The sequence below is a fragment of the Botryllus schlosseri genome, chromosome 4 (assembly GCF_051294905.1).
Source record: "Botryllus schlosseri isolate E-star chromosome 4, Bs_hap1, whole genome shotgun sequence".
NCBI lineage: Eukaryota > Metazoa > Chordata > Ascidiacea > Stolidobranchia > Styelidae > Botryllus > Botryllus schlosseri.
This window is the reverse complement of record NC_137239.1, coordinates 27,150,002-27,167,929: the sequence shown is the minus strand read 5'-3', so window position 1 is coordinate 27,167,929 and position 17,928 is coordinate 27,150,002. Positions and strand designations below refer to the sequence as shown.

The following is a 17,928-nucleotide window of genomic DNA, read 5'->3' as shown; positions in this document are numbered from 1 at the left end:
TCATACTTGGTTGACGATTGTTGATATACAATGTTCTTTCTAATTCTCTACTAGTTGCTGACAATTAACCCCGACGAGTGTCAGCCTAAGATATTCGGGTTCGTTTCAATATGAATATGCAATTGTATATTGAAGTCCTGTACCTCCAAGAAGCTCTCTGCAAACTTCTATCGCAGTAACGCATTTATCATTAACTCGAAAACTCTTGAACAAAGACACCCAGAAAGTCTTTGTGCTATATTAAACGCATGACTGCAGTGGATGTTGTAATAAAAACAATATTCAACCCGGCATATACAGCACGAAATTTCCGTGAATTCTTCACAGCAATACTACGAGACACGCTTCAAAACACCGTACCTGAATTCGCATCTCAAGCAATGAAAATGCGTGCTGTTCCCGTTCAGCGTACACCGCGCATCGTCGCACGGCTGGGTGGCTTTAAACCTCTTGAAATCGTCCCTGACGAGGCCCGCCACCCGCTCGTGATGCTGGTAATGCTTGTACATGTGGGACCGACCGGTGAAGTGATAGTTACAGTTGTCCTTGGTACAGTGGAAGTGGGCGACCTGCGATGTAAAAGGTTTGATTGGAATCACTCAAATTTATGAAATTATCGGCTTGGGAGTATGTACTAAGTATGTGCTGTGCAATGTGTTTTTGCTAGTTTCTACTACCAAATTGTTAAAAAGTTGTATATATAAAATAGTATATTACATCCAATCTGTGTATTGACTCGACTTGGACCCGAGTCATTGTGCGTGACTCGAACCAAGTCATACGACTCGAGACTCGGACTGCATTGAACGACATTTAATTGTGATTTCGAAGAATAGTAAAGTAACCACACCGTCGGAATTTCATCTACTGGTACTGGTACTTGAAAATGCGACCAGAAACTGCTAAAAGTGAGGAAAATTAGTAGATTATAAATGCGAACCATTCGATATCACCAAACAGAGCGATAAAAAGTGGGCTTAACTAGACTTTAAATAGAAACTGAGCAGTCAACACAATGACTTGGACTCGAACTCGAGTCATAATACCATGACTCGGACTCGGCCGTCTGCTCACCGACTTGGACTCGGTGGTGAATTGAAAATGACTCAACTTGACTCGAGTCAAAACTTTGAAAGTGAGATTGACTTGTGACTCGGAGCCTTGCGACTTGTCGAAACCCTGCTTTGTACTACATTTTCTGACGCTGTGATACGGCTGGCTAATTAAGGTTTCAAGACATCCACGACAGGAAAATATATAGAAACCATATTCTCGTTAATAACAACATAACTGGTGGTGAAAGGCTGCGTAATCGAACAAATCAATTTGAAAGTATTTTCTCAAAAGTCAACTATACAATATTCCAATAAGCTTATATAGATACGCAAGACGCGTGATAACACGGCCCACTCACCTTGTGTCGATGCACGCATGCCTGGTCCCCGCAATCCTGGTTCGTCTCAAACTTTTGAAAGCCTTCCAGCGTCGCGTCGTCTAATTTAAACTTGGAAAACTGTCCGATCCCAGACGCCATCATGGGCGATATCTCAGCGCCGGACCTAGGAATGTCATCAAAGTTGGCGATCGCTTACAACGTAAATCATCACCGAGCTTACAATTCGTTATTCATGTATCTCGCGGCCTGCGATTGGTCGTCTGAGACTTCGTCCATAGTGACGTCACTGTTGTCTTGCTCGCCTACGTCAATAAATATAACAGTCACTCGAGAAAATTTGTAAACAAGACAATGACTTACGTTTGATTTGACTGGCGATGCCCTCCGCTTGTTGAGACATGGCGATAATCGTGCTGAAGTCCAAGGCTTTCCCATCATCTACAAGTAGAAGTGATTCTAAGATCATAAGCAACACGGAAATGCCTCGACTTGTACTCGAGACCCAGACGGCCAAGACCGACATTTCATTGTAATTTCGAAGAATAGTAAAGTACGTCTATTGGTACTGGTACTTGAAAATGCGACCACAAACTGCTAAAATTGAGGAAATTAGTATATTATAAATGCGAGCCATTCGATATCACCAGAGTTATAAAATGTGGGTTTATTAAGACTTCAAAGGGGCACTGCACTCTAAAAATGATGTGGTCTCAAATTGAAGGGCAAAACGGGAAAAAAAATTTGGCCGCAGCCATTTCCTTCAGAACGCCACCGTTATGTAGCTGCAGTTTGTTGAGATTTCCACAAAAACTTCACGCTCCAGCAGTCACGCAGAGATCGAACTTTATATCGTTGTCAGCCGATGTTATGAAGGAAATATGTCGTACACGACAGAAATAGAATACACTAGTGGAAGCGGAGTTATTGCCGTCGAAAAATTTGGATTTGAATAAAATAGTATTTACGGTGACTGATTCTTTGTTTATTTATTATAATTGTGCTCAGCATAAATACTATTTAATTCAAATCCAAATTTTTCGACGGCAATAACTCCCGTTTCCACTGGTTGGAATTGAACCAAATTTGGTGAACATCGTTTCTATTGACAACCTAACATTTTCATGGGGTGAACAGAAAATTTTCAAAGTTTTTATCATTCATTTTTATATAATAAATAGAAACTTTCTTCTCCTGTAGCAAAGCGGTTACTGGCTGGAATTGAACCAAATTTTGTGTGTAGGCTTAAATTAGGTAACCTAACATTTTTATCAAGTTGCCAGTACGATTTGAGAGAAAAAGTCATTCTTGAAGAGCCCTACTGAGCAGTCAGCACATTGACTCGGACTCGGCGGTGAATTGAAAACGACTCGACTTGACTCGAGTCAAAACTACAAAAGTGAGATTGACTTGTGGCTCGGAGCCTTGTGACTTGCTTACAAGCCTGTACTTTTCCGAGTGAAACAGCCCTGTATTAGGGTAGCCTGATATCTTTGCCCCATCTGAAATATCCTGTCATTTTAAACTGAAACGCGAGCGAAACACTCACGATTCAAAGTGATATCGCCGCGGCTCTGGTCCACAACGTTCTGGTAATGGCTGATCGCGTTCTGAATTTCTCTCGGCGTCAGGCCGCTGTTGTTTGGAGCCTCCTGAAACATAGAGACGGGCTCGCGTGACAATTCCCAAATTTTACTTTTCCAAATTAGATTTAGTCTAACAAGTCTAAAATTCAGAATTATCTGGGTGATTTTGAGAAACAAGGAGGCAACAATATTAAATGTCTAGCAAGATATAGTGAGCTAACACGGCAAAAAATGCATTCTGCATTAAGGCTCTTCAAAAATAACCCTTTTCTCAAATCATACTGGCTACTTGATAAAATTGTTAGGTTACCTAATTCAAGCCTACACACCAAATTTGATTCAATTCCAACCAGTTTCGATTTATTTTATAAAAATAGGTAGCAAAAAATTTGAAAATTTTCCGTTCGCCCCACGAAAGTCGAAAAATTTGGATTATGAATAAAATAGTATTTGCGGTGACCAATTCTTAATTTATTTATTATAGTGGTGCCCACCGTAAATACTATTTTATTCATATCCAAATTTTTTGACGGCAATAACTCCACTTCCACTGGTTGGAATTGAACCAAATTTGGTGAATATCATTTCTATACACAACCGAACACTTTCATGGGGCGAACAGAAAATTTTCAATTTTTTTTCTATTCATTTTTATGTAATAAATGGAAACTTTCTTCTCCTGTAGCGATGCCGCTACCGGTTGGAATTGAACCAAATTTTGTGTGTAGGCTTAAATTAGGTAACCTAACAATTTTATCAAGTAGCCAGATTTGAGAAGAAAAGTCATTTTTGAAGAGCCCAATTCTGCATATGACGGGAAAGTCGGCTGAAAACAGAGGACTGCCCAACAGAGGATAGGGAAGGATGGGGGGCGCAAATTTGTGTCAAGCTAGGTAAGGGGGCGACGAGTTGAGAAAGGTTGGGAACAACTCATCGAGACGACTCCGCTAGTAGCGCGTGTCCCGTGCATAGTAAGCGACGCCCACCTGTTTGAAATTACCGGCCCCAAGAGCTTCCTCGTCGATAACCAATGGGGTTGCGTCGTCTCCAGACTCGGCGCGTTCGTCTCGTTCCAATTCTGTACAAGATTGCATTCCTTTTACGCTTAAACACTCTCAAAATAGCTCTCTCTCTCCGTAACCAATTCGATTGCCACAAATCAAGAGGTATCTACAGTAAATCTGTTGAAAATTTTCACTGGGGACCACACGAAATTGTCAGGGGACTAAAACAAAGCTGCTGAAGCTTTTGGGTGATATCGAAGGTCTCGAATACACAACATACTCATTTTTCTCACTCTAAACATGTTTATTCTAACAGACGAAAGACAGTTCCTGGGCCTATTCTTAAATTCTTGGTCCAGATACACTAGGCTTCAATAAGTCATGCGTAATGACCCGAGTCAACGAGAAATCGCGACTCGAGTCGAGTCATTACAACCCTGTATCGGAGTGGAAAATTCAGATTCAATCAATGAAATAAAAAACTTGTTTTGCATGTAATTTGTTCCTTGCGTTTTTGGGCCACCCAACAATTTCATGGGATCCCCAGTGAATTTCGAAGAAAAGCAAACAAAAAATAACGGCAAACTCACCTCCTGCGGACACCCAGCTCCTGCCGGCAGACTTTCTGTTGTGCTTGCGGATGTGCGTCGACATCTGATGTATGTATTGGAACGCAGACGAGCAGCCGTCGCGCACGCAATGGTAATGGCTGAATTTCGCGGCGTACTTGCATTCTGAAAAATATATATCTTATTATTGACTAATCTATCCATATTAAAATAAACCCAAATAGCCAAGGCCGTGTCAACAAAAGGAGTTCGTTTACCGTCTAAAAATTTTGTGATACGATTGTTGATATACAATGTTCTTTCCAATTCACTACTAGTTGCTGTCGATTACCCCTGACGAGTGTCAGCCGAAAATATTCGTGTTCATTTCAATATGATTATACTATTCAATTGTAGATATATATAAGACCAAATTTTAAAGTGATTTAGCCATTTAGAAAAGCAGTAACCCAACAGCGTACATCGAGTGGTTTGGGGTCAGATTTCACCCGCAAAAACTTTGATAGAACCATATGCACCAGGTGTAATATGAAAAAGACATGAAAAATTTCTGATCTGTGTTGATTCGACTTGCGCAATGACTTGAGTCCAAGTCAAGTCAATACCCAGATTGACTCGGGTCGAGACGAGTCATTTCCGTATTTTGTGAAAATGACTCGAGTCATCAGAAAATCGTGACTGTGGCCGAGTCATGACTCAAGTCATTACAACCCCGCACAAGGCTACCAACCTATGTGTCGACAATGCTCCTTCTTGGTGTAGTATTTGAAACCGTTGGCCTCTCTGTTTGCGATCTTTTCATGTTTCTTCATGTGCCACGGCAGTTTCGACGTGCCGATGGTGACGAAGGTGCAACCGGGCTTCAGGCAGTGATAGTGTCCGCGAAGCCGAAACTCACAATTCTGCGACAGAGGCAAAAAAACTTTTTCTCACCAGAAAAATAGGTTATGTAATTTATCGCTAAGGCGATTTTTTTTACATGTCAAAATAAGTCGAAATTTTTTCATATTTGTAGCGATAGGTCAAAATACTGTCGAAATTGTTTACAAAGTCTAAATCTTTTTGCAACCTGCGTTTTGTTTGTATGGTAGATGTTTGCACTGTCTGTGAACTTTATCATTTGACATGTTACATCTTGTAGCCTACTTTATAGGCCACCCGTTGTCGATGGCCTGTAATCTGCTCATTGTCAATCATAAACGGTCAAATGAAACAAATAGGCTGACATGGTGTTATGCACAACGTACTGCAACATCCTAACTGAAGCAAGACTGCGTTCTACCATAATGCGTGATGCCACTACTGGAATTCGTCACAGGTCCAGATTTCGTTAAAATAAAGGTTTCTCGTGCAAAAATTAGTCAGTTTTCAAGTCAAATGAGTTTTTTCAGGCCAAACCGCTTCGTGAGGACAGACATTTCCAACCAAAAATGAAGATGAGTGGCACAATTTTAATATTATGCGGGAAAACACCTAGTTTACATACATAAGGTCAAAATTTGATCAAAATGTAGTTTTTTGAGGTAAAAAAATGCCAAAATTTTGATTTTTTAGGACAAAACATTTTCTTTAACGGTAAAAAAACGCTCGAATTATAACACATCAATGAATACCGTCACAAATTCTGAAAGAAAAATCATACCGGGTTTGGGCATGGGTGCTTGAGCGTGTAGCTTCGGAAGCAGTCTTTGGCCGAGCGCGAGTACGCCTCTGACGTGTCGTGGGCGGTCCTGTGGTTCTGGGCTTTGGCCAGGGACTTGCACACGTAACGGCAACGGTTGATGGTACAGTGCCAATGGACCTGGCCCGCGTATTTGCAATCGGCTCCGATACAAGGCATGCTAGGAATATAACGTGATTGAATGTTACTATGATCGTAAACTTTATAGCAAAATTTCGCACCATGGTTCTCATTGTCACGCATGAAAATATATGTCCGTCATCAGACTAGGACATACAGCACAGACTGTGTATCCACTCTCTCAGACAGTAGAAGAGAAACCACGCCAAAGTCACCGAGGACTAAAACAGCCCCCGAAATTCAAGGCGTTCAATCTCGCGATGCTCTATCACTCTCGTAACGTTTGATTGGTAATGAAGACAGACCAATCAGACTGACTTGGGAATGAAGAATGGGGAAAGTTTTGAAATTCAAGCAAGTTTGTAACAAATCAGACTTTAGCGTAGAATGAAAACTAGAGCATACAAACGTTTCACGTATTAGATTATAATATTCAATCAATCCAAGTCTATTAGACAATGTATTCTAACTCACTCAGCGGTGAAATGCATGTAGCCGACACCAGCGTTCCCACGTTGACGGCCGATAGAGTCCATGCTATATTCTCGGGGGGACATGTTCGTAATCGGGCTCGAAGTCGCGACGTTTGTCAAAAAGTCCCAATTCCTGCGATGAAATAAACTTTTTACAACCAGATAGAAATCGAAATTATGAAATTAATAATAAAACCAACAATACCGAATATAATTGAAAAACAGGCACAGAAATAATGCAGACTAGCACATGTGGCTCAAAGGCGCGTTAACTTCTTCAATAGCTGACAAATAAGCACATGACCATGAAATCAATATCGGTATCGTAATAAATCAAGCAATATCCACCACAGGTACAGCCAACTGATTTATGAAAACGCTCTTATAAAAAAACTTTGTATTCTCGTGGCTATGGCCTATGGCTATGTGAGACACTGCTTGTAATTAAGGACGAAACGCAGATATGTTTGTCAACAATGTTGTGTATGTCCTGTTAATATAAACATTCTCATCTATCCTTTTAAAGCACCAATCTCGGCTTAAGTGTGCTGCAAGAGTTTTACAATTTTTCTAGTGTGCCACACGCTGGAAAAGTTTGTGAACCTCTGCATTAAGCGGGTGGCTGTATTGACATGCCAAGATGTGTGCTTGCAACTCACGCAAGATCACAGGTGACACTACAAATATTTGAAAATATATTCCGTTACAGTGACAAAAGTGCTACTTTAGTCCAGTTATTACAACTATTTTACACATGAAGGCGACGCAAACATTCCAAAATTAGTTTCCGCCTTACACAATTGTGTCAAAAGAGACTAGCTTTGCCTAAAAAACGGACTAGAAATGAAAATGATCTAAATGAATGACCATTTCGATCACTATTATGATTAGGCTAAAATTACGGGAGTATTCACAGAAAGTTATGGGCAAACACGATATATAACCCACCCAGGGCTGTAATGACTCGAGTCATAATCTAAAAATACGGAAATGACTCCACTCGACTCGAGTCAATCTGTGTATTGACTCGACTTGGACTCGAGTCATCGCGCACGGTTCGAACCAAGTCATGCGACTCGAGACACAGACGGCCAAGACCGACATTTCATTGTCATTTCGAAGAATAGTAAAGTGACCACATTATTAGGATTTCGTCTATTGGTATTAGTACTTGAAAATGCGACCGGAACCTGCGAAAAGTGAGGAAAATTAGTATATTATAAATGCGAACCATTCGATATCACCAAACAAGAGTGATAAAAAGTGAGTTTAACAATATTTCAACTGGAAACTGAGCAGTCAACACATTGACTTAGACTCGTACTCGGGTCATAATACCATGACTCGGACTTGACTCGGTGGTAAGTTGAAAATGACTCAACTTGACTCGAGTCAAAACTATAAAAGTGAGATTGACTTGTGACACTGAGCCTTGCGACTTGGTTACAACCCCAAACCCACCTTAGACTTGGGCTGGAGAACAGTGGATGCCTGGACTGCGGCGACTTGATCATAGCCTGCAGCAGCCCTGCGCTGAGAAGCTGGCTAGGACCAGGACCCTGCATCGACACCACTGCCCCGGACAGCCTCGCGTCTTCCTCACGGCTACTTTTGGACATCTCCGCGTCGGCGTGTCCATTAGCGCCCCTGTCCTGGGCCGGTTCTGCCGTGGCGGGAGGGGTCGTGTTCCGGCTCGGAGCGGACGACACACTCAGCATGGAGGTCCGGGCCGGCTGGTCGGGCGAAATCGAGAGCGGGGTGGACGGGCCTTTCAGCAGTGGTTGGGACACCCCGGTCAACTCAAGGTTGAGATGAAACCTGTAGTATTAAAAATATACGAGTGACCGATATAGTAATATTGAAAGAAAATCATTGTGTTATCAGTAGGGCAAGTTTTTGTTGCACTAAAAACCTGAGAAAGTTGCCTTTTATTTTTTTAATTTTAACAATAGTTGCAGAAGTTGCATTTTGACCACATTTTGCTCGGTTGACTAAAAAAAAGGCAATTTTCCGACTCAGCTCCCGAACTACCCGTAAAAGCGTTATTTCGGTGCTGATTTAGGTGTGTTTCAGTCGAATTTGGCCGTGTATTTCGCCAAAATCGAAAATACTTTCATGAAAAATCGAAAAAGTTGCAAAAATTTGCAAAAAGTTGCACTATAAGATTCCTTCAACGGGCTTAAAACATAATTCTACATATCTTACGAGTATTTAGGAAGCTGCCGGAAGCTGTAAAAAAAAGTAGCAAAAGTTGCAAAAACTTGCCCTAGTTATCAGCAATCGTGTCGCCAAATATGACGTGACAGGCAAAAATTACGAATATTCAAGGAAAAGACATCCCCAACTCAGTATATAAATACGATGTAAAAATAGTGTGAAAAAACTTAAAAATATATGATATCTAAGAAATTAATACAAATACTAACCCAAACCCACGGGGTGATCGGGAGTAACTCGTATAGTCGTTTATTGTAAATAATTGAAGCTCAAGTGGGATGTATTTTTTGCGAATCACTGCCACCTATCAGGAGCTCCACTTGAAATACGACAGGTTTTGACATCGGAGGAAAACAATGATCGGTTTACAGGCAATGATATACATACGCACGATCCGTACCGGGGTCGTAATGCCTCGAGTCATGACTCAACTCGAGTCATTTTCTTCCCTCCTCAATGTTATCCAAAAGATCACGTCGCACTTTTAAGGCGGTTTACCGTGGCCAAGAGTGATTAATACGATAGAGCGGCGCGGCACAAACCTTGAATGCTTTCTGACGTTCTTCTCTGACGGAAACGTAGCGAAACACCCGTCCACCATACAGTGGTAATGCTCTCGCGTGAAATACTCGCACGCCGGAAACAAGCACTTCATGGTCGGACACCTGAGGAAGTATTTGGCGATGTTTTCCAAGTCCGACGTCTCGTACTCCGACATTTTCGCTGAAACAGAAGCGTAGGCCGCGCTACTCAAGTATACAGACTTGTAATAGCTATTGGATTTTCAAAAAGTGCAATTAGAACTAGACCTAAAAGTACTGACTCTTCAATATCTGCAACCAGAACTAAAACTATTCACTTTTTAACACTTGCGACTGGAACCACACACTTTTCAAACATTTTCAAAAGGTGCAACTAGAACAGAAACTAGAGCTAATGACCTCTAAAAATTAACACAGCGTAGAATAAAGTGCAAACTTTTGACGTAGCCAGCAAACATATTTCTTGCTTCTAATTCTCAGAAAAAGTTCACAAGTGATTACAAGTCAAAAACCGTACTGGAATTCATTCTCCTAAGCAACACCTAATTCCTATTTTATCGGAAATATCAGACGTACGATACGGAGCCTACGTCAGGAGCATACCTGTGAGCAGACTGTTGAAATCTGGATATTCGCGCTTGACCTTGGAAGACGAGACTGGCGTCTCCGAGTTGCGCCTCCCCGTGTCTGCGTTGGGATCAGCGAAAGACGGCGATGATCGTCTGCTAGACGGTTCCGACACGTAGGCAGGCAGACGAGAGAGCTGAAACGAAACTTAAAAATGAGACACGGATAATAAAATTCCATCACATCGAGTGGGTGTTGTTATGGCGGGACGCGTTCCAGTTATTGGGCGTTACGGTTCTTCAAAAATACTAATTTTCTTCAAATTTTACAAAATTGTCAAGTTGTCTAAAAAAAAAGTGTGCGGTAAATTAGGTTCAATTTGACTAGGTTCTGATTCGAGTACTCAAATCATTCTAGCTAGCGCATCGTGCGTAACAATATATTTTTAGAGCTTCTTGGCGGTTCATAACTACAATTTACAATTGAATAGTATATTCATATTGAAAGAAACCGCGACTGCTTCCGGCTGCTACTCGTCAGGGGCAATCGTCAGCAACTAGTAGAGAAGCTTACGTTCACAGACTCCTCGTCCGCTTGCACAGGAGATTCGAAAGCGCTCGACGTCTGCTGGACGGGCGTAGAATGAGATTTTGTTTGGCTAAAGTCCATTAGATAATCGGAAGACGTGTTCTGTCTGCTGTTCCTTCCGACTGAAAATAAATCGGGAGATATTCGAGGTCACAGCAAAAAGAGAAAGCAAGGGTTTAATAACTAATTGGAGATTTGCTCAGCAGTAAGGTCGACTGTGTTTAAACACATACGGATTTTATAAATGTAAATTATTGAAAAATTAACTGCAGATCAAAATATTGAATCGAAATTTGCAATAAATTTGTTGTTTTGTGACTCAGCACGAACACAATCGGAAAATCGACGGGAAAGTTATGATCAGAAATGACTGAGTCATGAACGATCCCCATTTTCTACCGGTCTTAGCTTTACACTTCCGAAACAACACACAAAGGGCCGTCGCGAATTGCGATTGCCGATAAGAACGCAGTATCAGACAAGCGCTACGGTACCTAGATATCTATAATCAACCAAACCATACATACATATGTTTGAGTTCCGACAAAAGTCGCAAGACGAGAACGAGAACGACAGGAGAAACCAGACCGTCAATCAATCATTAGCAATGATAATTTATGACAATTTCAAAATTCATTCCTTTTAGGAATTTACAGAGCTAATTCAATTTCAAACTGAAATAATAACACACATGACAGACACATTTCCTTCCACATAACCTTCAGTTCAGTGACTTATGTATGGGAGAGCAGAGAGTGTATTTCAACGAAAGAGATATCTTTTTCTAAATCCATCATTCGACATTCGTATTTTGATGCCGTGTTCCCGCGCATAAAGTACCATTTTTTACAGGATTTGACCACTAATGCAGGCGATACACGGGTAGAATTAACGGGGGAACAATCATGTCCAACCTGCGTAAATCGACGAGAGCAGGCTCCTTGCGTTTTGTGAAATCATGGGATTGAACATGGCAACGTCGGTGGTAGCGTCTTGTACGGTATCTATCAGAAATAAAGAAACCCTCAAAGGTCACTGGCTACAAGCGAGCCATACTCCAAGACCACGAGACCTGGCAGGGGTGATAACGTGCCCGTCAACACCATGATAAAATGCGAGCACACAAAACCTTTCCTGCTCATCCCAAACATATGCATTGTCACAACAGTGCAATCATTCAGGTGTGTTATAAATAAGTTTGAATAGTAATCTTTTTGCAGCCACAAGGAAAATATTCCATTTTTGTCATCGAAAATTACTATGATTTCTCCAGCGGTGGCCACGTAGCATTGAAACTGTGTTTTTTGTTGTTAACATCAGGGTTGTAATGACTCGAGTCATGACTCGACTAGAACGGCCAAAACACTCATTGCATCGTAACCTAAAAGGATAGTAAAGTCACCGCATTATTTATATTTTGTCTATCAGTCCTGATACTCAGAAAATAGGGCAAAAAACAATTCAAGACTGAGAAAAATTACGATATTATGAATGCGAGTGATTTTTTATCACACGAGCAGAGTTGGACTCGGTGGTGAATTGAAAATGACTCGACTTGAGTCAAAACCACAAAAGTGAGATTGACTTGCGACTCGGAAACCTGCGACCTGATTAAAACAACGTTTTTTGTTGTTAACATATTACACTCAGTGTGGAAGCGTTTTATTTACGTAAAACAATCCTTGAAAATAGTTCTAGTTGGCACAATACTACTAGAATCAGATTTTGCTCATAATATCGTTTTCTGATAGACGAAATACCAATAATGTGGTGACTTTGCTATTCTTTGAAGTCACAATAAAATGTTTGTTTTGGCCGTCCTAGGCTCAAGTCCTGCACAATGACTCGAGTACAAATCGCATAAATACATAAATTGAGTCAAGTCATTCTACGTATTTGCAAAATGACTCAAGTCGAGTCACCAAAAAATCGTGACTTGAGTCGAGTCATGACTCGAGTCATTACAACCCTGGATTTAAGTGCTCGTGCACAAACGATGGACATGCACAATTGCACACGCGGCTAAAACGCATTCGCAAACCTACTTGAGCAGACGGAAGAGACAGAGACAGCTTCAGAGGCAACGGGGCCAGAAGTAATGAGAGGCGAGCGCCGGTACGGCCGGATCGGCAGCGAAGTGATACTCAGGCTATTTTTGACCCAAGGCAGGTAAGGCCCCGGGTAACGGGCGAAAGGTACGTTTCTACTGACTGGGAACACGGGAGGCGGAGCGCGCTTTGCTAGTTCCATATTCGGATCAACTGTAGATAGTTGTCGCGAAGAAGAGCCTGGAACAAGCGTGTGGTGATACAAACGTTCACTGCAAGCAGTGTTGCCACACATTTAGTGATACCTCAATTGTCCAAAAATTCGGTTTTGTCAAAAATTGTATCAATTACTGATCAACATCGAAAAAGACGCAGATAAACGCCACGCATTTCAATCTAATTTGCGAAATCTTTCCATGCTCCAACTTAAATTCTGATCTAATACGCGGTTTTCCTGAATATGCTATTGATTGCTATGAGATTTCTATAGTTCTTTTGAGAATGAACAATTTCTAAGCTTTTACGGACTCAGTAATTCTAATGTAGGCCTGATTAAAAAAAATGTGTAGCCAAAATTCGAATTCCAGTATAATTTGGAAAAATAATGGTGGCTATAATTCCAATTCTAATCTAATTCGAAAAAAAAATGTCTAGCCATAATTCGAATTCTAGTAGGAAAAATGCTGGTAGTGGTAGCTATAATTCTAATTCTAGTCTAATTTGAAACAAAAACTGTCTAACCCTAATTCGTATCCTGGCATAATTTGGAAAAAAACTGTGCACTGTGCAGCTACAATTCTAATTCTAATCTAATTTGAAAAAAACTGCAGCCATTATTCTAATTCTAGTATGATTAGGAAAAAAACTGTCGCAACAATTCTAATTCTAATATAATTTGATTAAAAACTGTAGCCACTATTATAATTCAATTCTAGTATAATTTGGAAAAAAAACTGTCGCAATAATTCTAATTGCAATATAATTTGAAAAAAAACTGTAGCCATCATTCTATTTTTAGTCTGATATGGAAAAAATGCGACTAAAATTCTAATTCTAATCTAATTCGGGAGAGCTTGAACTTTCCCAGTTATCTGACGCCGTTTTAACATTCACATCGTTTGCGAGTGACCAACGCTCGACGCAAAAATCATTCCAGCTTACCGTGCGTTTCGCCAGAGTAATCGCTTCTGTCGTGCTTGCGGATGTGAGACTCCATTTGGCCAGACGACGTAAAGGAAAAATTGCAGCCAGGACGAAGGCAATGCAGGTGGTTGCTCGTCATGCTCCAAACGCAGCCCACGATCCTGCAAAGTTCACTACAGGAGTGGGTGATAATGATAAAACAAGGTCATTATTACGACCCCTTCTCCGTGTCAAACTCAAGCACTGTAGAAACTACATACTTCAATCGAATATTAAAATAAACCTGAATATTTTCAGCTCGTCGGGGGAAATCGTCAGCAAACTATTCAGCTTTATGTCTATATGTTTATATTATTCAATTGTACAGCTTCTTTGTGGTACTTAACTTCGATATACAATTGAACAGTGGACTCATATTGAAATAAACCCGAATATTTTCGACTGACACTCGTCAGGAGTAATCGTAAGCAACTAGTAGAGAATTGGAGAGAACATTGTATATCAACAATCGTATCACAAAATATGAATTCACCGGCATAAAATTAGGCGAAGAGATCGCTCAAACTCAGTGTACTATTTTTAGTAGGTTGGCATATTTATTCAATTGTGATTTGAAGTTCTGTACCTCCAAAGTATGTCCATAGTTCATGCAAAAGAGTATAGTACCAGTTCGCGCCAGCAAAAGAGAAGAGTATGGATTTTGATTGGACAAAAATATCAAATATTCTTATCTCTGGCTGTTACACCGATAAATCTGAAATTTCTTACAATTTTCAAGGCTAGATGCGTCTTGCATTTTCGAAGCTGCACTACAATAAAAGTAGCCTATATAGACCTTATGCAGATCATGAAAGCCTACGACATTTGTGATGTGACGTACGTGCGCCGTAGAATTTTATGTCCGACAATCTTCCAAAAAGCGATTCTAAAATATTCCATCACCGAAAAATGAACGTAATATCACAAGCTAGAGAACGCAGGAAAGGAAAATCGCAAGTCAACCAGCAACAAGTCTCAAGTTTCTTAACCAGTAAACCATTCCTTGTCATATTCACACCATGGTTGGGATATTTTTGGGAAGTGAATTTAACCATTATTGGATACGGCGTAGACAGTTGAAAAAATATATCAAAATCAGAATAATACATTGCTATCATTCACAAGTCACCCACCCGCACGGTTCGTTCTTGTAGTATTTCTTGAACCCTCTCTGTACGAAGTGATCGTCGCGCTGGTGGTACGTCTTATGCTTCTCGATGTCGCATTTGTTCTTGAACGTGAAGTTGCAGTCGTTGCGGCTGAAACAATTACAGCATTGTCGATATTTGCGGCAAAATACCTAGACGTACAACTGCAGGAAACACTATCAAAAACGAAGGAACATACGCGCTAAGCATAAACCACAGGACAACAGAACGATTAACTATGCAACTCAAAACAAAGAATCGGTTTTCCGCCGTTCTATTTATATCACACCTGTTATACGTGATTTTGTTGTGGCCTCTGCAAGGCGAATTCCTTTTTGAACCACAAACTCCGACTCAGGGTTGTAACCAAGTCACAAAGCTCCGAGTCGCAAGTCAATCTCACTTTTATAGTTTTGACTCGAGTCAAGTCGAGTCATTATCAATTCAACACCGAGTACGAGTCATTGTATTATGATTCGAGTCCGAGTCCAAGTCATTGTGTTGACTGCTCAGTTTACAGGTAAAGTCTTGTTAAACTCTATTTGGTGATATCGAATCGTTCGCATGTATAATATACAGATTTTTCTCATTTTTGGCAGTGTCTGGTCGCATTTTAAAGTACCAGTGCCAATAGACGAAATCCTAATAATGTGGTTACTTTACTATTCTTCGAAATTACAATGAAATGTCGGTCTTGGCCGTGAGTCTCGAGTAATTATGACTTGGTTCGAGTCATGCGCAATGACTCGAGTCCAAGTCGAGTCAATACACAGATTGACTCGAGTCGAGTCGAGCCATTTCCGTATTTTGAGAAAATGACTCGAGTCAAGTCGAGTCATCACAACCCCGGTCGAAACAATGCAAGCACAAGCGGGGGCACTCACGTGCAATGAAAATGCGTCGTCTTCTGGTTGCGGAAAACGCACGACTCCAAGTCGCACTGCTCCGTCGCGCGGAACCTTTTAAACCCGCTGCACACGAATTGCATATATTTCTTGTGAAAGTTCTCGTGGGTCATGACGTCTGAAGTGCTGGTGTACACCTTGTTACAATCGGGCTGCGCGGCAGAGGAAATTTTGTTACCAAAGTAAATAAACACTAGCTAAAAACACCTCTAAGACCGTCATTGGAGAGCGACGGTCGAATAAATGAACAAGAAATCACACCACTGTTAACGGGAAACCCCGCATAATATACTAAATAGACTAAATTAACTGGCCATATTCGCGAAGTGAAATCCATTTTCTCCAGTGATATACATAACCGCTATTCCAAAATAACCTCAAGACGAGCTGCTACATAGAAATGACGAGGCTGGGCGTTATATGTTCATCGCAGGCTCGGATTTTCAAGACACGACCACGCATTTCAAGAAATACAACTACAAAATTCGCTTTGAAATAATGAAAGTATTCCTACTTTCTACACACACAGCATGATGTTATTTTCAAGAAAAGTCATTTTGTTGCCGTTTATCACTAACCTACAGGTAATATTTGCACAAGACAGATGAAGTTCGCACGATAGTTGAGCTAACTTTGAACTTTGGGGGGAGTGGGGGGGGGTGCGTAACGGTCAAAGGCTTGCGAAGAAAAAAAGGCTGAGAACCATTGCTCTATACAGAATCGTATCGTTCAGGTACTCGGTTTTACCCAGCGTTAGAAATATTGGGGGCAAACAAATTGAAAACCCCTATCGCAAATGCCTCACCTGCATGCAGTGGTAGTGGGTGCTCTTTCCGTTATGGGTACAGTTCGGATATTTCGACGAGCAGTCGTCGGAAGGCGAAAACCGCAGGAATCCGTGAGCCAGGGAATTGTCTCGCTTCTTGTGCATGTTGTAATGTCGAATCACGTCCGCTTTGTTCGTGAAACGCTGAAAAAAAAACGGTCTCTTTTACGACGAGGGTGTCGACGAGACTAATCCGAGGGTCGCAACAATTTTGAGTCATAACCAAATAACACCGACTCTGGATATGAAAGCGTAGGTTGATAATGGATTTTAAGTGGTTACCCCGACGTTTTACCATGTGATAGTTGGGCGTGTGACTTTATAACCATAAAATTAACCCTTACCCTATCCCTAACTCCCCTACCTTAAACCTAACCTTGCAGGGTTGTAACCAAGTAACAAAGCTCCGAGTCACAAGTCCATCTCACTTTTACAGTTTGACTCGAGTCAAGTCGAGTCATTTTGAATTCACCACCAAGTCAAGTCAGCTAGCAGAGTGTCGAGTCCAAGTCATGGTATTATGACTCGAGTCTGAGTCCAAGTCATTGTGTTGACTGCTCGGTTTCCAGTTGAAGTCTTGTTAAACCCACTTTTTACAACTCTATGTGGCGATATCGAAGGGTTCGAATTTATAACACTAATTTTCCTCACTTTTGGCAGTTTCTGGTCGCATTTTCAAGTACCAGTGCCAATAGACGAAATCCCAATAATGTGGTTGCTTTACTTTTCTTTGAAATTACAATGAAATGTCGGTCTTGTCATACTCATGCGTAGGCATACTCTGATTTGAAATGAACTGAACCTCATTCAGTTTACGAGTTTTCGCGAATTCAGCAATTTTAATTCTAATCTAATTTGGAAAAGCCTGTGTAAGTATAATTCTAATTCTAATTTGATTTAGAAAGAATGGATAGTTATAACTCTTAATTCTAATCTGATTTAGAAAAGCTGATACTTTTCTTGTTGTCACAGTCTGTAATCACATATTTGGTGTAGGGTCGTCATGTCTGATAGACGATAACCACAATCACAGCGCTTCCAAGCAAGTAATAAAACAATGATATTTCCACAGAGTACAA

At 40.9% G+C, this 17,928-nt stretch overlaps 1 protein-coding gene across 3 annotated transcripts in view; it reads right to left on the bottom strand.

Moving 5' to 3' along the window:
• Nucleotides 1–17,928, bottom strand: part of LOC145438345 (zinc finger protein castor homolog 1-like) — a 36,019-nt gene that overhangs the window by 3,764 nt on the left and 14,327 nt on the right. The window contains exons 12-31 of one of the 3 annotated variants that reach the window (XM_080315737.1): nt 16,829–16,993; nt 16,003–16,175; nt 15,104–15,229; nt 13,950–14,092; nt 12,786–13,028; nt 11,655–11,744; nt 10,726–10,862; nt 10,189–10,348; nt 9,586–9,766; nt 8,288–8,644; nt 6,828–6,959; nt 6,195–6,393; nt 5,283–5,454; nt 4,574–4,717; nt 3,966–4,057; nt 2,943–3,045; nt 1,757–1,834; nt 1,617–1,698; nt 1,415–1,559; nt 361–569 (exon numbers count right to left, since the gene is read on the bottom strand). In XM_080315737.1, coding sequence (XP_080171863.1) covers nt 361–569; nt 1,415–1,559; nt 1,617–1,698; nt 1,757–1,834; nt 2,943–3,045; nt 3,966–4,057; nt 4,574–4,717; nt 5,283–5,454; nt 6,195–6,393; nt 6,828–6,959; nt 8,288–8,644; nt 9,586–9,766; nt 10,189–10,348; nt 10,726–10,862; nt 11,655–11,744; nt 12,786–13,028; nt 13,950–14,092; nt 15,104–15,229; nt 16,003–16,175; nt 16,829–16,993 — 3,131 coding nt within the window. The remainder of the gene's footprint in view (nt 1–360; nt 570–1,414; nt 1,560–1,616; nt 1,699–1,756; nt 1,835–2,942; nt 3,046–3,965; nt 4,058–4,573; nt 4,718–5,282; nt 5,455–6,194; nt 6,394–6,827; nt 6,960–8,287; nt 8,645–9,585; nt 9,767–10,188; nt 10,349–10,725; nt 10,863–11,654; nt 11,745–12,785; nt 13,029–13,949; nt 14,093–15,103; nt 15,230–16,002; nt 16,176–16,828; nt 16,994–17,928) is intronic. The other 2 variants (XM_080315738.1, XM_080315739.1) reach the window with 2 other exon arrangements.